Raw genomic sequence first — 22,889 nt, forward strand, 5'->3', positions numbered from 1 at the left:
TTTGCTGGGAGTGTAGTATACATTAAGTGTAGACTATTGATAGGAAATTACTGTAAGTGAATTTGGTGCCTCTAAAAGCTAGTTTAGCAGCCCTGGAGTCTGAAATCCTTTATTTATCCATCTAACAAGAATAGCACAGACGGCAGCAGTTGGTTCTCCCCAACACTGTCTTCCATGAGCCTAACCTAGCCCTGACCTCTTAGGATGGGCAGGAGCATGGCTTTAGCCACTACGATACTTAGGTTGGGACTCAGTGCTGAATGAAGCACTCGCCCATCAGGGGATTGAGGTGGTAGGGCTCACCCAGGTCCCAGCCTGGACACCGAGTGAGTACTACCTGGATACAGATTGGGAAGGTAGTCAAACTACGGCCCCTAGAGAAGAGACATGTATGACTAGTCCCATGAAAAAACAGCCTGTTGTAACTCACCCCGTAGGCTGTAAACAGTCTATCTTTGTCTCTTCCTCCAGTACTCTGAAAGGCATCTCTTGGCTTTTCAAATCCAAAGACAGATTCTAAATATCTCAGCATCTGACCCCTCCTTTCTCAGGCTTTCTATAAAGGACACAATCCCTTGCCATCCCCAGCCAAGGAAACAAAGGAGACAGCACTGACAGGTAAACGAGTGGTGTGCATCTTCACTGCATGGCCTGTGGTTATTTTTTTCACAGCATTTGATCAGATCCCTTTCTTCTGGGAGAAATTCCAAAACATGTAGCTACCTGCTGAAAGGCTTGGGTAGTGTTACATTTTAAAGGCAGGAAGTTTAAAGCAGGTACTCTTTAGACTACATTCCAAATCTGGAAGGAATTTTAAAAGTAAATGCCTCCTAAATTTCAATTCCAACCCTTTAGACACAAAACAGACTAAGAAACCTCCTCAATTTTTCCTCCCAAATACCTTTATTTGCTCCCTCTTTTATTCCTCTTGTTAACAAATTTACTTCTGTGACCTTCTGGATACTCAACCCACGTCTCTTTTACTCAGGCTGGAATCCTGACTGTTACTTCAGGAAAGCTGATGCCCCCTCCCCTGTGTGTCAGTGGGGACATTCAAGCACAAAAGGGGTTCCCCATGGAGCGCACACCTCTCAATACGTGAGCCAGAATGTCCAGCAAAGAGAACAGCATTGGGTCTATTTTGGGAAGCGAGAAGGGAAAGCGAACAACTCGGAGAGGGCTATTCTGAGCACAGTGGGACACACAGGCCAGACCCACAGCCGCCTTTTGAAAAAAGCTCACTTCAGAGTTGTCAATTAGTAGGAAAGAGAGCCAGGAGTCTGATTCCAGATACTTATTCTCCTTTCATTGGTGCAGGGCCCCTTTCACAGTGATTCATCCTAGAGAACGAACACACCCACATGCGGCTCATTACTTTTGGGAAGTACTTAAACAATCTTGGTGTAAGACAGGAAAGAACAAAAGTGATGAAATCTATGCTAGACTGGACGAAGAATCAGAACTGGGAGCAGGGCCATGTGGGTTTGTGATAAGGAATTGAGCAAGTCCCTGAATCTATCTGGGCCTTGGCCGCCCAACCAAAAAATACTATTTATCTTACAGAAATGGTATAAAGGTTAGTCAAACGTGCACTAAGTGCTATGGGTACCCTGAGAAAGACTCTCTCTTCACCCATCTGTGTATGTCTTTATATTTTACAATGAGTGAGAAGTCTGAAAAAATCCTATTTTTTTTGGTTAATCCTCACCTGAGGATATTTTTTCCATTCCTTTCCAGAGACTGGAAGGGAGGAAGGGAGGAGCAGAGAGAGAGGGAGAGGGAGAGGGAGAGGGAGAGAGAGAGAGAGAGAGAGAGACAGAAACATTGATGTGAGAGAGACACATCAACTGGTTGCCTCCTGCACTCTCCTGGACCAAGGGTGGGGTGGGGGGGCCAGTGGAACAAACCTGCAACTGAGGTACGTGCCCTTGACTAGGAATTGAACCTGCGGCCCTTGGGTGCACAGGCTGACACTCTAAGCACTAAGCACACTGGTCAGGGCTGAAAAAGATCTATTTTTAAGATAACCATCACTACTGCCCACACCCCTGAAAAGGTTTCAGTTACCATCACTGGAGCCATGGCAGGGTATCATGGCAGGAAACAGGTCAGAAAGACCTAATGCTCAAATACCAGCTCTAATATTAATCACATGACCTTGAGCAACTTAGGAACCTTCATGCAACTGTAAAATGGAACTGTTAATAATTATGTCACAGGACTACATAAGAATTAAATGAAATAAAGTGCGTAGCAAATAGATGCTCAATAAATTTTAATCCCTACTCTCAATGTAAAACTCAAACACACACACTTAACATGTGTCTCTTCATCCACTAATTAATTAGCAAGTGGCAAGTCACAGCAAGACCACAGCAAGAAACTGCTGTTGGAGCCTCAGCTCTGCCAGTAACTGAGTCGCGTGGCATTGGGCAAGTCATTTAGCTTTCCTGAACCTCATTTCCTCATGATTAACCAGAAAGAAAGGACTGAACCAGATGACCTCTAAAATCCTCCAGCTGAAATCTGAATCTAGTTTATTTCTAAATTCACAGTGTTTGCCTCACTGGTCCACCACTGGGAAGTTCAGCTTTAAATTTTATATACTTTACCCTGAACTTTAAATACAGATATTATGGTTAGTCTTCTGTAAATATTCATTTTTCACTGCAACAAAATAAGTGATAATAAAATTATACAAACATCTGAATTTACTACAAATCTGCTAGTACACTAAATCACTTACCTAATTTCAATGTCTTTGAAAAGCTAAATCTGGATTAATGATAACAGCCTTTATAAGGTTTCCTATTGACTCATTAAGTTAAATCAGTCTACATACGTGTATATAAACACCACATACCTAACAGTTACGTAGCTGAAATAACACAATTAGGAAAACCAATCACAGAGGAGTAACAAAATCATTCTATACACAAACAAGTTAAAAAGTGGTCAGAATGAAATTCCCACTAGCACAGCATTCTGTTATTAACAAGGTAGTAAAACCTGAACTAAAGACAAAGCCGCTTTGGCAAGATTTGAACATGGTTCCAAAGTATGATTAGAAGGTGGTCTGTGGTAGGAAGTAAATGCAAATTTGATTCGTGACAGAGGCAGTGTTTTGAGTAAGGCTGACAAGTCCCAACTTGGGCAGACTCAGTCTAGCTGCATGTTGTGGAGGCACTAACACAGCCAGGTCCCAGCAAGACAACCTCACCACAGACGGACACTGGTTGGGAACCCTTTCTTACCCACTGGCAGACACTGGGAGGATACTCAGTGAGGCTGTGGCTCACTGGGAATTCCTAAGAACCACCATACAGGGCTAGACTCATGCCACTCAGCCCAATATTAGGCCTGAGACCACATTGCCAGGAGACAAGGTGTGGGAGAGCGCAGGGTGGTGGCATCAACCTCGAAAGGTGAGAGGCATACCGCAAAACATGCATAGTGTTTATGAGTTTTAGCTTTTATTAAGTGCTCCTTGGAGATACAAGTTTCATCAATTTAGTTCTTATGTGAAGCACTATCCTATTTAAGCACACTAAACTTGCCACTTCAAACTTCACCAGGCAACCTCCTAGTTCTAGAGATCCAAGGTTTGGTGCCCAAATCAGCCTGTGCTGCCCTTACTCTTCATGATTTTACAAGTTGATCATAAACTCCTTCTCAGCCCTCATCCTTCCAGAGGACAGCATCTATCAGACACAGAGGAAACTGATAAGAATAGCCTACTACAACCCACGATCTTTTAAATTATTCTTCCCTGGGCCTTATGCAAACCCCTACAGCTGTCCTTAGGATAGAACAAAGACCACAACTCTACACAACTCCGTGATCCTGAACAGCCAAAGTGATCTTGAAAAGAAACAAAAACAAAGTTGGAGGACTCACACTTCCTGATTTCAAAACTTACCACAGGCATAAGTATAGGCGTATAAATCAATGGCACAGACTTGAAACTCCAAAAACAAACCTACACATCTACAATCAACTGATTTTTGAGAAGAATGTCTAGAACCTTCAAGGGAGGAAGACTAGTTTTCAACAAATGGTGCTGGACAACTGGATATCCACATGCAAAAGAATAAAATCAAACCCTTACATTCCACCACATACAAAAACTAACTCAAAATTAATCAAAAATCTATATATAAGAGCTAAAACTTATATTCTAAAACTTAAAAAAAAACACAACAGGGATAAATTTCATGATCTTGAATTTGGTAATTGTCTCTTAGATATCACACCAAAAGCACAAGCAAAAAAACAAGAACAGATACACTGGCCTTTATCAAAATTAAAAACTTTTGTGTGCCAAAGGAGAATACTAAGAGGATGAAAAGAACCTACAGAATAAGAAAACATTTGCAAATCATATATCTAATAATGGTCTAGTATACAGACTATATAAAGAACTCTCACAACTCAACAACAAAAAAACAAAAAATGGGCAAAGGATCTGAATAGGCATTTCTCCAAAGAAAATATACAAATAGCACATGAAAAGATCGTTCAACATGATCTCAAATGCAAATGAATTTCAAATTCACATGCAAATAAAAACAACAATTAGATACCACTTCACACCCACTAGGAAGGCCGTGAGAAAATGAAAAAAAAAAAAAGCAAGTGTTGGTGAATACTCAAGCATTGCTGTGGAAAACCATTCGATGGTTTCTCAATAAGTTAAACACTGAACTGCCATATAACCCAGTAATTCTACTCCTATGGATAGTATATCCAAAAGATTAAAAACAAGTGTTCACACAAAAACTTGTATGTGAATGTTCATAACAGCACTATTCACAATAATCAAAAGGTGGAAACAACCCAAATGTCCATCAAATAATGAATGGGTGAACAAAATGTGGTATATTCATACAATGGAGTATTATTCAGCCATAAAAAGTGAATAAATTACTAATATATACTATAAGAGGGATAAACTTAAGTACAAAACATTATGTTAAGTGAAAATAGCAGCACATTGTATGATTCCATTTACATTAAATATCCAGAAAGAAAGCAAATTAGTGGTTGTGAAGGGGGGTGGAGGGAGGGGAGTGACTGCTTAACTGGGCTTCTGGGTTTCCTTTGGGTTAAGAAAAAAGTTCTAGAACTAGAGAGTCTGCTGGTTTGCACAACATTATGAAAGTACTTAATGCCACTGAACTGTACACTTTAAGATGGTAAAAAACAGTAAATTTTCTGTTATATGCATTTTACCAGAATTTTTAATATACCATAAATCTTTGTAAAAAGGTATTATAATATAATCTCAGTTCTAAAACAAAAACATCAAAAACCTAACACATGCATGAAAAACTGGAGATACAGTGTTCTTCAGACTGTGTTCTTCCTCAACCCCTAGGCTGGCAGAGATGTTCCAGAACCTCTGAACTCCACGATGAGGAAGCCAGTGTCCTTCTCTGCACCATTTCCTCACTGGCATCCAGCACAGCACCTAGCAAATAGCACTGCGCTTAATAAATCTCATTCAGTAAGTCTCAGCCTAACTGGAGAGGGAAAGGGGCTCTGGAAGACTGGCTCAGCTTTTATCTGCTTTATATATGTTTCTAGACCAATGTGTTTATGAAAATCCTGAATTAAAAAAAAGAGCTGTCGCCCTGGCCGGTGTGGCTCAGTTGACACAACAAGGTGGCAGGTTCAATTCCCCGTCAGGGCACATACCCAGGTTGTGTGCTCAATCCCGCCAGGACAAGTGCAGGAGGCAACTGATCGATGTTTCTCTCTCACATCGGTCTCTCTCTCTCTCAAATCAGTAAAAAAAATTTTTAATGTTATTTTTTTAAAAAAAGGAGGTATCTGGCATTAAACTGTCACAAAATAGAGGTAATGTTTGGTTCTCCTGGGAAAGGGAAGTATAGGGGGGCAGTAACGGGACACTGACACTGTAACAGCAGCCAAAGTTCTAACTAACCAAAGTAGAAATATCTTGCAGCATTACAGTAAAGCAATCAGATGTTATTGGTAAAAAAGACCCAAGTTACACCTTTATCTTTCACAATCCTCAAAATTAGATTGTAAAAATACATTAATACAAAACAAAACCTCTCAAGTTTCCAAGAGCCATAATAAAGTCAAATTTCACATGTGTAGTTGGTGGTACCTAAAAAAAAAAACACAAAAAAATGTACTTTTAAAAGCTCTTATTAAAAAATGTAACTGACTTAATAAAGGAAGCTATTTGTATGAGAAGGGAAAAAACCGACAGATTTAACAATAAGACACTGGATGAGTTTGGTATTTAATTCCAATCTGGGAAAAGGTCTCGGAGTGGAGTTTGCATGAGAGAAAGGTGTTTGAAAAGCCAGCTTCACACTATATCTATTCTACAAACTGCCTTTCTGACATTCTACTTGGAGAGCTGTTTAAACAAGTTCACCGTTAAGCCTCAGGTCTAGAGAATGAAAGCTTTGTTCTCACTCAAAAGAGATGTTTGATGTTTATGCAAAAAGACCTGTCAATGCAACTTAATTTATGGCTGACTGTAAATACCTGAACATCCAGCAAGGGCCCACCTGCTGTCCAGAAGAATGCCAAACTTGACTGAGTGGCATCATTATGAAGGACAATGTCCAATGTTCCTAAGACCTAAGTGTACAGACTCAGCCACCATATTTAAACTATCTAGACTATCTACTAGTAACTTGGTATTCCTCCTTTACTAACAGTTTACAATGAACATGCAAAAACACTGTTTCCTTTCTTCGTTGTATATAAACAGACATTTGTGGCTCATTAGGACGGGAGGATATTTATCGGTGATATTTTGTATTTGCTTCCTGACCTATTTACTATACTATGGACGAGTAAAGAGGGGACAGTGCACAACAGTTCTGAGTGAGAAGAGGGCTAAGAATGGTTGTTTCAGGCATCTGGGACAATAAAGGAAAAAAAAAATTCAACCACGGCTGAGAATAAAACTAATGAGGTTGAGATTAAGTTAATTTGTCTGGAATAAAATGGCAGGTGGTAGAGTAAACCGAGATGAAAGAGGTGAGGTAGGAAGAAAGACTATGACATTCCAAGTAACTCACAAATGTCTGTAGTATTTTTGAGTAACTGGGATAAAAACTATATATACAGAAGATGATAAAATTACAGCAGGACAGAATTGGAATTATTTACCTAGCATTTTGCCAAGAGGACAGAAATGAAGGAATTAAAGAAGCTGATTAAGTACTTAAAATATGCAAGGCTCTGTGACAGGACAAAGCCATATAAAGAAGAATAAGCCAGGTCCTAGCATCAATTTTTAGGGGACAGAGAGGGAGAATGGGAGGAACAGACAACTAAAAACCAGTGTGAACTTCTATGCTACCAATAAGGACCAAAGAGAAAAGCTGAGAGGATGGACTCACTGACTGGGGGAAGACAGGAGGCCAAAGAAGGCCCCACACTGGAGGATGCAGGATTTGGCTAGGAAGAGGCGGCCAAGGCCAAGAAAAGCACAAGACATGTTAGGTCATAGTAAATGGACAGATGCAACAATATCAAGGTTCCAGGCACAGATGGGGCAGTAAGAGAGACTAGGCCAGATTGGACGGACTGTGATGCCAGGCCAAGGGGCCTGGCATTGATCCTGGAGGCCACATAAAAGTGGTGGAACCACCAGATGCAGAAGGTATATTTTCCAAAGTTAAATCCAGCACTAGGATGGAGGAAAAGTGGGAGACTGGAGGCAGAGACAGGTTAATCACTTGAGTACGCATCATAGTATATAGTAGAGCACAGTATTTAGAGCACATGTTTTGGAGTCAGAAGACAGACCTCAGCCCACTGCCTACCCTCTCTATGCCCCAGCTGTTTCCTAGGTAAAATGGGGACAAGAGTGTCTCAGCTCAACACTTGAGTATACAGTAAACATTCAGTCAATCAGAAGCTTTTATTACTCCTGTCATCCAGTCAATAAGGGTATGAACTCTTCATAGTTTTGTGGTTGTTCCAACAAGCAGACGAAAAGTCAATTTGTGTATAAACTTCTAAAGGGCAAGGACAGACTCTTTCCTCAGTATCCCTCTCATTCAGCTTGGTCCTGGATATTAGAAATGAACACTATTGAATTTGATTCAATCTCACCTACTACAAGTGTAGAATGTAATATACAAACATACACCAAGATAATAAGTAAGATTTGGGGCAAGATGGCTTCACCACAAATACTTAAAAATAATACAATATTTAATAAATAATACAAGAATAAATTGTGTTCCTCGTACTCACAACTGTAAATCTATTTTCGCCCCACCATGTCTGTGTGTGTGTGTGTATGCTTCAATTCAGATTCCTCAACTTAAACATCAAAATCGTCTAAAAAAAACTATATCCAAAGCATCCAAAATTTCCTCTCTCCTCCAAATACTCACAAATATCTAGGAAAATGTAACAGACAGTAGGTAAACGTCATATTTGGTCAAAGTACTTTTCACACTCAAGGTCTAGCAATGGGATGCGTGGGGTACCGGGTCTCAAGTACCCTCAAGCCTACCTTGGGATATTTCTCGTTCCCCTCCTGCTTTCCTTCTCCACACATCACCACGTGACTCACCACATACACATTTTCTAAAACAGCACCTATTTACTATCTCAGTTTCTGTAGGTCAGAAGTCCAGGCACAGCATGATGGTGTCAGCCAGGGACGCTTTCTCACCTAGGGTTGGGACCTCTTTCAGGTTCACTGGTTGTTGGCAAACCCCAGGGTCTTGTGAACCAAAGGCTGAGGTCCCCATTTCCCTCTCACTCTCAGCTCCTAGGGCCTACAGTTCCTGGCCCCGTGGCCCTGTGGGCAGTTCACACACAGATGTCTACTTTCTTTCAAGCCAGCTAAGTATCTCTGCTTTCCTCTTCTGCAATCAGCTGAGAAAACTCCCTTCTTTCAAAGAGCTAGCTTGATTATGTTCTGTCTACCATAACAGTTTCCTTATCCAAAGATCAACTGATTTGGGACCTTAATTACATCTACAAAACCCCTTCACAGTAGCACCTACATTCATGTTTGACTGAATAACTGGAAGAGGTGTGTTCCAAAGGGAATCTTGGGGTAAAGGGTGGGCTGTAGTTGGCAGAATCACCTTGTATTTAATTTATTTATTGCCTATCCCACCTGCCGGAAGATGAGCCTCATGAAGAAAGGCATTTTTGTCTCCTTTTGTTTACTGTAAACAGTGTCTGGAATATGGTAGATGCTCAACAAACACCTATTAAAGGAATCTTTAGATTACCACAGTTCTCTCTCTCTCTCTCCCTCTCTCTACATATACATATGTTTGGTTTATTTACAGGCTGAAAATAGGACTTCTAACTATATATATTAAAATTCTGGTTCAGTGAAACCATTTAGGAGCCCTTGGGATTCCGTATGACATAATTTTCTCTCAGTCACAATTATTTGAACAGTTAACAAAATACAACTGATCCTGAGCATTCAGATTCTGTATTTGTGAATCTGCCTACTTGCTAAAATTTACTTGTAACCCCAAACTCAACCTCTTGGTCCTCTCACGGTCATCTGTAGACACGTGCCAAGTGGTGAGAAATCTGAGCATGTGCACATATTTGAACACCCAATGCACATGTTCCAGCTGAGGGGGAAGAAGGTACAGCTCTGCCTTCTTGTTTTTGCTCTTACACTGTAAGTATGTGTCCTTTTCATGGTCTATTTAGTGCCATGCTTTTTGCCTTTGTGTGTTTTTGTTGGTGATTTCAGTTTAAAATGTTCCCCAAGAGTAGTGCTGAAAGGTTAAGAACAGTGATGTGTCTTACAGATAAAATATGTATGTTAGACAAGCTCTGTTCAAGAATGCGTTATAGTGTTACTGGCCTTGAGTTCAATGTTAAATCATCAACAATATATGTTAGGCCTGGCTGGCATGGCTCAGTGGTTGAGCATCAACCTATGAACCAGGAGGTCACAGTTCGGTTCGATTCCTGGTCAGGGCACAAGACCAGGTTGCAGGCTCAATCCCCAGTAGGGGGTGTGCAGTAGGCAGCCAATTGATGATTCTTTCTCATCACTGATGTTTCTATCTCTCTCTTCTTCTCCCTCCCTCTCTTCTGAAATCAATAAAAACATATTTTAAAAAATACAAAAAAACAATACATGCTAAGCAAAGTGTCTTTAAATAGAAATATACAGAGGGCAAGGTTATATACTGATCAGTTGATGAAATGTGACCAGTAGCTCAAAAGAACCTAACCCTGTATTTCCCCTGGGAGCAATGGTTCAGTATTCGCTAATTCAGCGTTCCAATTGACTTTATAGACCATTGCTACCACAAATAATGAGATGACTGTAATCGCCCCATTTTACAGATGAAAGAGTAGAGTTGAGAGCAATGTGAAAGGGTCACTCCCGGCACACTCTAGCACAGCATTCTGGTTTATCTTGTTCATAGCACTCAGGACTGATTATTGTGTTTACTTCTTTACTTTCAGTCTAAGCCACTGCAACTATAATTTCCATGACAATTAGGGATGTCCCATCTTGTCCTCTGTTACTGCCCCATGCCAAGAACCACTCCAGGCACATACCCAACTGAATGAATAAAGACTTATCTTGTATATAATTGTGTAAATATCAGGAGTGATTGATACTACAAAGAGAAAGGCAGTTACTTTTATTATGTTAAATTCAACATATTTAGCATGTGCAGGCTTAAGACTAAGTGGAGAGAGAAGAAAACCAAAAAGAACCCAAGCTGCCTGAAGTAGCACCTTCTGAAACCCAGAAAGCAGGTGAGATCACCTGGGACAGAAACTTCACAACTAAATTCTGGCTACTCTACAGAATAAGGGACAGAAAGATACACTCGGCAATAGTAGTTTTGCATGGTGCTACATTTATCCATGATGGAGAAGCCAGCAGGTAGAGAGAACAGACAAGGGCCGAGATGGTGCCTCTGGAGCCCAGGCTCAGGTTAAGCCATGTGTGAGGGAGTGAAGTGAGCAAAAACCAAGAGCAGGTATTCAAACCTGGCCAGGAGGCAGTGCCTGCAGAGTGGGAGCATGCAAGTTAGACTGTGGGGCACTGTCAGGTCTGAGCAGCTGATTCCTTAAAAGGTTTCAGCAACCCCAGTCTAGGCGGAACTGATGGGCTACGGATGCCTGCAGCACTTCCAGCAGCAGCGGGGTTGGTGAGAAAGAGGACTCTAGGATTTTCATTGTATAAATACAGAGAGGAAAATGATATAAGACCCCCTTACATCAACCCCTACTGTAACAGACAAATAACACAAGAATTCAAGACAAAGAGGCGGGATTCCAGAATTAATGTTCACTGCTGCTCTGAGCAAAAACTGAACAGTAAACAATAAGGATTTCAAAATTAAAACAAAAGAGCCACTTCAGCATTCTAATTTAACCTTCAAAAATAAAGATCTAAAGCGCCATGAACTGAGAATTCCATTCCACCTCAGCACACTGTACTCCTGAGTTATTATGAGAACAGACTGCAACGCAATTCAACTCATGTTCCAAAATGCAACAAGCAGCTTCAACAGGACATGCTGAAAGCAGCACGTCTCCTCTCCTCGTCTTCTGATTCATATTTTGGTAGCAAGGTTACAATTAGCTCACCAGTGGAGAATAAACCTATTTATAACACAGCAGTCCACCTGAAAGACACAATCAACTAAAAAGGTTTCTGGAGGAAAATGAAGTGCTGCTTCTGCCTGTACTGATTGCAGGTTCCCAAGGTCCTTTCAGATGAAGTCTAACCTTCCTGTGTTCACAGGCACCATCCTGGCCACCTCTCAGCCTCCATGTTCTTATGTAACATTTACATAGTGCCATAAACATACCCAGAGTTGCGTAAGAATTAAAACGTTGCCAAACCAATAAAGCCTAAAGCAGGTCACTCCCTCCAGACTGTCTGATTATCACAGGTATGCTGCCGGGTCTACGCTGTAAGAGCCTGTCAAAAGACAGAAATTAACTTGAGGAAACCTGACATGTCTACAAAAATGCACAAAGAAAAAATTAACCACACTGTGATATGTGCTGCTCCATAAGATAAAAAGTAACCCAACTTTGCTTGTTCCCTGAAGTCAGAAACTGTGTCTAAAAATACCTCCCAGCCAACTGGCTATCAGTAAGTCAGTCTCACAAATGTCCCAATAAGAGTGACAGAGATCGTTTCCTTACTTTACAGAGGGAAAACTGAGGCAGTCACAGTTAGGTTAAGTGACTTGTTCAAGGACAACCTGTAAGGCAACGGAGTTCCGGGGCTGAAAACCAGCCTCCTTCCTCCATCTGGCTCTAACCTTTAACCACAGTAGCCATTTTATTGTTTCAACCACATCTGTTCCAGGATCTCGTTTAACAAAACTAATCAGAGATTCCCCTCCTCTACAAGAGTTCACTTTCCTGCACTGCAAAACCATGTCCACTGAACAAAATTACAAGAATTGGCCTGAAATAAAATTTTCAGTCTTTTCAAAGAAATTCAGAATGTTCCTAACGGAACCTCAAATGCCTCCTTGTTGCTTTTGTCTTAAGAAATGAATGTCTTCTGCTACTAACTAATGTAATTTTACATTTTTAAATACTAATGTGAAAACTCCAAAGCTAGGCCTTAAAACATAGTACACCTGTCAAATGGATGCTGTTTATAACCTGGAAATCATTCTGCTTATCACTGGCCTTTTACTAAGTTGACGTTAACTCACTAGTTAATAGAAACACTTATCCCTTGCTGCCCTCATGTCATGTCCAAGTACCAGGCATCAGGACTGCCTGGCTCTGCAGCTCTTCCAGCCCACCTAGGGAAGCACAACAGAGGAAGTGCAGGGAGGAAAGCAATCAACTTCTTGTTATCATCAGCCTCTATTTTCCCAGAATTGACGTTTTACTTTAAGCCTTTTGCAACAGTGGTCTCTGTAGCATGCACTATTGGCAACTAGCTGTGTCCCGGAAAAAACTGTAGTGTCTGGCCAAGAAGTTTAAACGCCTTCGAGAATGTTTGCTGGACACACAACCTAATTTCCAATTTACCAAAAAAAGAAACTAATTCCCTATTATGACCACCCATCTCACCCCAACAAACATCCATTTTAGGAAGGTTACAAAAAAAAAAAAAAAGAAATGAATTCTGCCCTATTCAGAACCAGTTGGATTATCAATTAAACATTCTTAACTAAGCTCACAACAAGAAAAGCTCCACAGACACTACACCAAGTTAACAGGGAAACGGCTGTTAAAAATCTTGCATACAGTAGAAACAGGATAAAAATTGCTATGGAAGAAATTTAAAGATTTATTCATACACATATCAAATGACAAACCTGAAGGCCAAGTCTCCCTATTCACTACCCCAGTAGAGAAATAACATTATGTTACACTTTCCAAAAACATGGCCCACAATAAGGCCCAGCAAACATTATTCCCAAAAAGCATGATCTTACCACAAATGTCAGGCTGTGTTCATACACCTTCACTGTGTTGATCAGAACCATGGTATATTACCGTACACAGCACAGTGAGACCCAGGAACACACACGAGGTGCTTAACACAAGTATTAGCCAGTGAACAAAGACCCCACTGCACAGGCTACACCACTGGGAACGAATATCAAAGCTGGAGATAATGAACTTGTTTTTGAGACTCCAAAGTGGGAAGATGTCTTTTCTTGATTGTCTGGTTTATTAAAGGAGCCTGAACCCACCTGAGAATCATTATTTTTAGTGGAGAGAAGAGCCACAGAACACACATTTGATCTCCCATTGCTGGAAGGCTAGGGGCTGCTGAGAAGTCAAAGCAGCAGGGTTTGTACATCAGAGCATATACAATCCTGACAGTCTCCCCCAGGTCCATCTGTGGGTCAATAATCACTTCAATATAACTGCCAAATATAACCTTCATCTGCTACCCCAATGCCAAAACACAGTAAAGAGAACTCTCTTAAATTAAATATTTTAGGGTTTCATCTGCTCTTCTCAGCCCCACAAAGCCTCATAACACACCCAGTTAAGGGTGCCACAGAAAGATACCCACCTCTATAGTGGGAAGAGTGGAGGTGGTAGGGGGAGCAAAAGGCTGTGAGGGTTGGAAGATGAGGGGGGTGTGAGGGTGGGGGAGTGAGTGGGGGGAGGGGCAGGTAAGAGGGGTGGTGCGGGAAGGTAAATAAGTACTGACGAAGGACCAAGGAGCCTGTCCAGCGGTGGGATCTTTAAATAATCTTGGGGGTTGCAGGCGGGTTCTAGGATTTCACCTGAAAGGCATCCACATAGTGAGCAACTGAATGGGCCCCCTGGGGTGAGGTGAGGGGGAGCGAGATGGAAAGCAAATACACCTAGATGAAGATTAACCATTCTGGAACTAGGTTTCCTAGGGTTAGAGAGATTCCAAAGGCAAACTCCAAAACGGTTGAGGGGCCTGTTCCTCCCACTTCCTCCAAAGAGCTTCCAGAGGGCATGTGTATTGGAGGTGGGGGGTTTGCCCCACTGAACTCAAAGGACTGCGTGAAGGGAAAATGTGACTCCCTTCCCAGAACAAGAGGGAGGATAGAGAGGGAGGCGAAGAGACGCCCCAAGTGCAGGATCTGAAGGAAAGGTTAGAGACCCCTTCCCCTACCATCTGAGATGCGCAAGGTCTCTCAGCATCGGGATACCTCGGAAAGCAAAGACCCTACAGCCCTAGCCCCACAATCTTGGCGGGAGAAAAGGCATCCCCCAGGAGCATCTGCAGGGAGAGAATGAACACCCCCGCCCCTAGACAAGCAGAGGGGCAAAAACATGATCTCCACATTTCTGGAAAGAAGCCCGCGCTCCCCTCTATGAAATATGGGGGTGCAGGGAGCGCAACCCGTGAGAGCTCCCCGAATCTAGCTCCGCCTGGAAGAGGGCTTGAGTCCCAAGGGGCCCGGCGTGAGCTCGGTCGCGGCTGGGCGGCCGAGCCTAGGGGGTCAGGAGAAGCCACTGGGGGTCACCCCGACTCCTCCGCGCCCCCCGCCCGGCCATATTGTGCGCGTGGGGAAGGGGCGCGCTGTAGCCCAGGAGCCGCGGCGCGAGGCCTCGCCCTCGCCCAGCCCTCTCCATCCCGGCCCCCGCCCCCCCGCCCCGGGACTCACCCTGGATTCCCCGGGGCCCCGACCCGCTGCTGCCGGCGAGCAGGAGGACGACAAGGGGGAAGAAGGAGGAGGCTCCGGCCGACTCCGCCATAGTAACCGCCGCCACCGCCGCCGCCGCCGCCGCCGCCGCAGCCCAGCAGCGCCCAGCGCGCGCGCGCGCGCCCCCGGCGCCTCCCCTCCTCCCGCGGCCCCGCTCCCGCCTCCCGCTCCTCCGCCCGGCGCCGGCACGTGCGCTCCCGGCGGAGCCGGCGCCGCGGCCGCCGCGCGCGCCCCCGAAGGGCGGGGCCGGGTGCGCGCGGGCGCCCGCCTTAAAGGGGAGTGTCCCTGTTAAAAGGGTGGGAGGGGTGCACCCCTCGGCCCCCCTAGCCGGTGGGTTAGATTGCGGCTCGGTGGACGCGGAGAGGAACGCGCAGCTTCCTGCCCTGCACCTCACTCAGTGCAGGTTATCTGATCAGCACCAGCCCCCCCCACAGCGAATGTTCTGCTGGTCCCATGCGTTTCTGGCTCCCTTCTTCCCTGCTGCCGAGCCTCTACCCCCACCAAGTCCCGGCGGAACCACCCGCTAAGTGGTCTCCGCCCTGCAATCCTCTGGACGCCTAGCAGCTGGTATGATCAATGATGGGATGCCCCTTTTCAGAACGTAGTAGGGCGTTTTAATGATAGTGCTCAATCGCGGCAAGGGTGCTGTGAGGCACTCACATTCTGCTCGTAGGTAGAACCCTTTTGGTAAACAATTTGGCATTATGTATCAAATGCCTTAAAATATTCATACCCATTGGGCCGGTATTAACCCATCTTCAAAAAATAATACAGAACAAATGCTTACAAAAAGTTTTAACTGTTGCAGGTTTATCATTGTAAAAGGCTAGAGACTTAAGCAGGCGATAATAGAAGAAAAAAATTATGGCCCATCCATACGATGGAATATTATTTAGTGATTAAAAAGTATGTTTATAAAAAGTAATGAAGTGAGAAAATGTTAAATGAGTGATGATAATGATAAATGAGATCATGTTAAATGAAAAAGCAAAATACAAAGCTGTTGCCCTGTGGGGTGGCTCAGTTGGTTGGAGCTTCATCCTGTACATCAAAAAGGTTGCGGGTTTGATTCCGATCAGGGCACATACCTAGGTTTCAGGTTCCACCCCTGGTCAGGGTGCCTACCGGAGGCAACCTATCTCTCTCTTTCTCAAATAAATGGAAATACAAGGTGTCCTAAAAAAAAATGTATACACATTTGAATGATTATAAAGTCACTGTTTATTAACATACAGTTCATTTTTAAAATTAAGTGAGCTATCAGCTGTTAAAGTGTGTATACATTTTTGGGGGGCACCCTATATATACTGGGGTGATGATTTTAAAAATCTGTTTATAGTATTATTCTAATTTTATTAATAATATGTATCTGTATGGAAAAGAACCTGAAGAATATTATCAGTAGTTATTGCCAGAATAATTTTTTACTTTTTCTTTAAACATTTCAGTATTTTCTAAATATTGTACAAATAAACAAGCGTTACTTTCAAATTCAGGGAAAGCGCTTATAAAAGATAAAACCACTGATATCTTTTTAAAACGGGTTCACTTTCTGTAGCTTGAGAAAGAGCTTGAGGTTGTGAAAAAGGCAGAGTTCTGGATCTGAATTCTCCTTTTCTTACTGACTGACTGAAAACTTGGGCAAGTTTTTTGACCTCTCTAAGCCCAGTTTTATTGTCGAAGATCTAAAGCTGCAGAGGCCAAAGGGTAAAAGGAGTTTCTCAAATGGAGTCCTCACCTTGTGAGTTGTCAACAACCTGAAGAAGGCTCATCTTCACCAGAAGAAGAAAAAGACTGCAGACGCATTCCCCAGACACACACACACACACACACACACACACACACACACGTGCAAAGTCATGCAGAGAGGCTGTCTACAAATGGGTCAGTGTAGCTGGATGAGTAAACACCTTATTTTTATACTGCTCTCCTTCACACCATCCCCCTCGCAATTGGTACCTCCCTTCTCTAGTCCATTAAACTGGTCCCCCAAACTCTGCCCCACCCCCTGCGGCAGAGCTCCCAGCTGTGGTGGGCACAGCACTAGGTGACTATGTTAGTTTCCCAAGGCTGCTGTAACACCACAAACTAGGTGGCTTAAAATAACAGAAATTTATTCTCTCACAGCTCTGGAGACTAGAAATCTGAAACCAGGGTGTCAACAGGCCCATGTTTTCTCTCAAGGCTCTAGGGAAGAATCATTCCTTGTCTCTTCTAGTTTCTGGTGGTTCCCAGAACCCTGGGTGTCCTTTGGCTTGTGGAAGCGTAACTTTAACCTCTGCCTTTGTCTGCACATGGTCATCTTCCCTCTGTGTGTGTATATCTGTCCAAATTTCTCTTTTTATTATGACACCACTCACTGAATTAGGGCCCACCCTAATCTAGCATGAGTTCAAGTAATTTTAACTTGATTACATATCCAAATATAGTACTTCCCAGTAAGATGATATTCACAGGTTCTGGGTAGACGTGAATTTTGGGGGACAATACTCAACACAGTACATTCACCAACCCCTATAGTTGGGAAAGGAAAGCTGACCCCTCAGGAGCACATGTCTGAGGCCCAGGGGAAGGGACTATTCTTTCCTAAATCAGAGGAAGTGCTGCCACTGTGGCTGCAAGACCAAGAGTCCCAGAAGGCACCTGTGGTAGCTTTGCTCCTTAACTGCAACGTCAGCCACATACCCGAATATGCAGACCAGGGAACCAAACCACTGGACCCACAGATCAAACACCACCTCAATCAGCCCACTTGCTAGCATTTGACTTTAGCAAGATATTTTCCCTCACTTGTCTGTAAAAAGGAGCTGATAATGGTCCCATCTCATGGAGATGCGAGGATGGCTCAAGACACTGTATACAAATCATTAGCATCGTCTCTGATGCATAGGAAGTGATATAAAAAGAATAGCTATTCTTATTATGATGACTTGACCTTTACTACAATCCTGTGACGTGGTTGAGGCATGTCAGGGTGTGTTCAGTTTATGGGTGAGGCAACTTGAGACCTAAGCAAGGTAAGTGACTTGCCCAGGCTCACATATAATTAAGTGCTGAAGCCTCAGCCTGCTGGTCCTGTCCTTCTTCAACACTGAAGCATCTCATGCTTTTTCAGGGACTGATCTTCAAGAGCCAGCTGAAGGTGGGAAATTAGACTTGATGGGGTGAGGGAGGGAGGTTGGTTAGTTTATCCTTCATACCCTGTTCCTGAGAGTTTGAGGCATCTGCTCAAGAAAGAGCTTTCCTAGGTGATGCATCTACCCTGACTTTTAGGTCCCAGGCTGCATGGGGACAGACTGACCAGTCTACCTGTGCTCCCTGCTGCAGCCTGGCTCTCTCACCATCCCTGAAGTGCTCAGCAAAGTGTCCATTCTGTAAGCCTCTTTCATCTTAGGGCTGGACTATGAACTCCTCATTAGCCCTGCCCTGTCCCTTTGTCATGAGATTCCTCAGAGCTGCCAGGATTCCCTTTTCCAGGAAGAAGTCTTACTCCCCAAGCTCCACTGACTAGACCACCTGGTGGTACAGCTGCCCTCTTTCTTGCAGCACATCAAGACACCCCACCTCCTGGGGGATTCAGCACAGTTCGCCTTGGTGAGCAAGGAGCAGAGTCATTAACCCCAAGAAGTCAATAGCTCATCTTCAGTCATCTATTCTGCAAGCACTTATTAAGCACCTACAGTATCCCAGGCACAACATATAAGCCCAGTTAAGTTCTTGCCCTCATGGAACTTACACTCTAATAAAGCAAGCATGGAAAAAAGGAACAATGTGTTGCCCTGGCCAGTGTGACTCAGTTGGTTGGAACAACGTCCAGTACACTGAAGGGTCTTGGGTCAATTCCTGGTCAGGGCACATACCTGGGTTTCCGGTTCATCACAGGTTGGGGCACATACGAAAGGCAACCAATCCATGTTTCTCTCTCTCTCTCTCTCTCCCCTTCCTCGCTCTAAAAAATCAATGATAAAACTGATTTTTTTATAAAAATCAAAAACCATATCCTCGTGTGAGGATTAAAAGAAAAAGCAGCAATGTGTTATATGTGCTATAACACACGCCTGTAAGGGGTCGGTGAGAGCAGTTCAGCATGGATAATTCAACCCCGCAGGGACAAGCTGAGGAGGCGGGGAGGGTTTCAGGAACAGGTCATGGTACAGCTGACTCTTGGAAGATCAAAGAATGTTTCCTAGATAGGCTCGTATGGGGCAAGGAAAGGCAGAAGATTGTTCCTGACACAGGGAGCAGTAGGAGTCAGATACTGCTATGAAATTGTCTGGCATTTAAGAGAACCGTGAGCAGCACGGCCGCACACCCAGGGAGTGCAAGGGGAAGGTGGCTGGTGGAGGAGCTGAAAGGTAGTGTCGGAGAGACAGACAGACATGGAAATACACTCAGAAGTATACTATTCTCCAGAATAGTAGAAGAGTTCTAAGCAAGGAAGAAAAATGATCGTATTTGTGTTTTAGAAAAACCACTTTGCTCAACCAAATGAACTTGAACTTTGTCTAGATTGTTGGAGGAAGGTAAGGCTGGTGGTAAGAAAACCAGAGGCAATTCTAGTAGCCCAGACAAGATAGGAGGAGGACCTGACCCTAGGCAGAGCAATGGAGATGGGAAAGAAAAATAGATTCAAGAGATTTTAAAGAGGCAGAACTACAAGATTGATTGGGTATGAGAAGTGAGGAGGAAATGGGGATGGCCCCAAATGATTCCACGGTAACCTGACTTGGGTGACCTGCTGCTTGGTGGCTCCATTCAGCAGATTAGCAAGAGCAGGTTTGGGGGGAACATAGTGAGCTCTCCACTGGGCATGAAGGGCCTCCTGAAGGTACCTGGAGCCATGGAGATTGGATTTGGAAGTCAGCAGCATATATAACTATTCAAACAGCCCAGGGGCATGAGAGAATTCTAGAAGTACAGCAATACCACAGGAAAGAGTAGGCAGAGAAGGAACATCCAGAGAAATAGAAGAGAGCCTGAAAAAAATAGAAACATGGAAACCAAGGCAGGAGAGGGTTTTAAGAGATCAGTAGTATCTAATGTTAAGAAGGGTTCAAGTGAGATGAGGAGCAAAGGGTGTCTAGGATTTAATAACTAGCAGCCCATAGTGCACGCTTACCTAAGCAGGCTCCCTGGAAGACAGTGTGGAGCCTACCTCAGGGGGCTACAAGGGAATGGGAGATGAAGGCTTAGAAAGACTGAACATCACCTCTTCTTTAGAAGAACTTGGCTGTGATGAGAAAGGGAGATTTGGAGAATGATGAACCAGGTTCCCTGAGCAAATCTTCTGCTGAAGAAACAATTAAAAATGCTTGATAAACTAGTAAGAAAGTGAAGAATACTCGTCAAAACTAAGGAACAAAGAAAGGCCAGCAGGGCACCAAAGCCCGCCTTCCCCTTGAGAAGATCTGTATACCAGGCGAACTTTGATTTTCTAAGATGAGCTGGATACAGGGGCCAGGATGCAAAACCTAGGCCTGCCCAAGGCAGGCGGTCTAGTAAGTGACCCTTCATACAAATCCATGACCCACAAGGGGTAATAATACACTCATTTCACCGATGAACTGGGACACTCCTCTGGAAGACTGCCAGGGAAATTGCCTGACCTGGACCTTGGCTCTGAGTGGGACTGGGGGACAACCTTTCTTGAGGATTCATAATCCCAAACTGGCCTGCATGATTGAATTTCATTCCACATTCACCCTACCTTGGTGATTCAAAAAACTACACACTGTTTAGATTGAAGTGGTCCTAGACTGGTGGTACCCCCTGGCAGGACCTGGAAGGAAGAAGAGCACATCCTCTCCAGAGGAGCCCATCTTTGACTCAGGCTACAAGGAATCCTCGCAGACAAAATTCCAAGAAATATAATCTACATAGTTAAACCCAAAACCAAAAATTAATAATCAATTTAGAATTGTATGCCAATAGAAAATATCTTTCAAAAGTTAGAGCTTAATTAAAATGTATAAGTTGTGTATAAATTCACATGTACTTTGTTAATTGTCAGATATTCACCAATAGAAGAAAAACAATATATAACTTCCAGGGCGAGAGAAGGAAGGAAATAGGATGAAAACCCAAAAGGAGGCAAGAAAGGAAAGAAAAAGATGATATTAAGTTGGAATAAATAGAAAGCACAACATAAGATGGTGAAAATAAATTCAAATACATTCATCATTATAATAAATATAAATAGGCTAAATAATCCAATTTAAAAATACAGATTTCCAGACTGGACACGAGAGAGAAAAGGGGATTTCCAGAAGGACACAAGATCACGGATGTGCTAAGAAGGAGAGACTGCAACTCAGGTCATTATAAAGGAGCCAAGAGTTGCTCAAAGATACAGGAAAAAGGAGTGAGTGATGGTACCAGAACCCAGGGTGGGTGAGGGCACAGGCTCAAGACCCAGAGGTACAGGGCGTAGCCTTGGCCTAGAGGAAATATTACCCCCTACAGGCTGGAGGAAGGAGGTGAACAAAGAAGTTTATAGGCATGAGAGGGTCACTTGGATGGTCTCAGTCGTGCCTTCTGTTTTTGTACTATATGGTCAGGAGGCAGCATGTATGGTGGGTGTGCGCTAAGAAAGTGGTGAGAATTTGTAAAAGCCCCTGTGGAGCATAGAGTGGTGTCCAGAGACAGAGAAGCAGAAGGGGGTTGCCAAAATGGCAGTAGGCCAGGGTTGCAGAACAGAAAGTAAAGGTGATAACATGCCTCTTTCTTTGATGGTACAATTTCCTCTGGAAATGGTCAGCAACCTAGGGCGGGACCGGTAGAGGAGATGTTTGGAGGCTGAAGGTGTAGGGGGTGGGGTGTAGGGGCTGGTGGGAGACCAGATGGACCAGGGAGTTGAGGGAAGCTAAGTGAGGGCCGCTTAGGCAATGGAAGGAACTTGAACTTGACGTGCCTGGTGGCTGAGGATGGGAGGCTGGTTAGAGGTGCTGCTACAGGCCTCAGAAGCCCAAAGGCTCTAGTCAGCATCATGGACCTGATGTGGTCAGCAGCATGCAGTCTGTGCTCAGTGGCCCCATGGGATGGTGCTGAGCTGTTTCATCTTGAAGAAAACCCTCCCTAGGTTTTTCTTGCTCACTTTCTGCCCCAGAGGCCATTGCGTGATTTTAGAGGCAAGCCTTCTTTCTTTTCTTTAACCCCCACACTGACCTTGTTCTACCCCGGTGCCTCCTTGGTAAACAGGTCTGGTGCCTTCAGCCTTTATGATTCATGCATCAGTTTCTTTCCACGCATGTCCAGTGGCCAAGCAGGATGGCTCTCCTGGTTATGCTCCTTAGTTGTGGACATCTGAGTTTTTGCCTGTCTAGCCCCCTCTTCCCCACGTCCTCAGTGAGGCCACAGTTCAGAGCCTCACACCACACATTTCTGGTACTGCTAATGCTACAGCTGCCCTACCTCCTGGCACGCCTCCCTGCAGTTACCAGGCACACCCCTGCGTGCCTGTGTTCTGAGAAGGTCCCTTTCATTTTATCACCTGACTTCTTGAGAACACACAGGCTCCCTATTGTCCCATAACACCCAGCCAAACGCATAGCATTATAAATCTGGAGCAGATTTTAGAAATTATTTAGTCTGATCCCATTGTTCAGATAGAGAAACTGAAGTCCAGAGAAGATAAGTGACTTGTCCAGGACAGAACCAAAACTGACAGTCAAGACCTCTACATGAGGCTCTCTGCTCCTCCTGGTGGACAGACAGCCATGTCTTCCTGTGCAGCACCAGCTGCAATCCTGAGATACA

The 22,889-nt window shown here is 43.8% G+C and overlaps 1 protein-coding gene across 2 annotated transcripts in view; it reads right to left on the reverse strand.

Annotated features, from left to right (window-relative positions):
- The window catches only part of ACVR1B (activin A receptor type 1B), a 34,294-nt gene extending 19,108 nt beyond the window's left edge, over window positions 1-15,186 (reverse strand). For both annotated transcript variants that reach the window (XM_087814660.1, XM_087814661.1), the window contains exon 1: window positions 15,096-15,186. In XM_087814660.1, coding sequence (XP_087670786.1) covers window positions 15,096-15,186 — 91 coding nt within the window. The remainder of the gene's footprint in view (window positions 1-15,095) is intronic.
- Between the last annotated feature and the right edge of the window lie 7,703 nt (window positions 15,187-22,889).

The sequence above is a fragment of the Miniopterus natalensis genome, chromosome 2 (genome assembly GCF_054644295.1).
Source record: "Miniopterus natalensis isolate mMinNat1 chromosome 2, mMinNat1.hap1, whole genome shotgun sequence".
Taxonomy (NCBI): Eukaryota; Metazoa; Chordata; class Mammalia; order Chiroptera; family Miniopteridae; genus Miniopterus; species Miniopterus natalensis.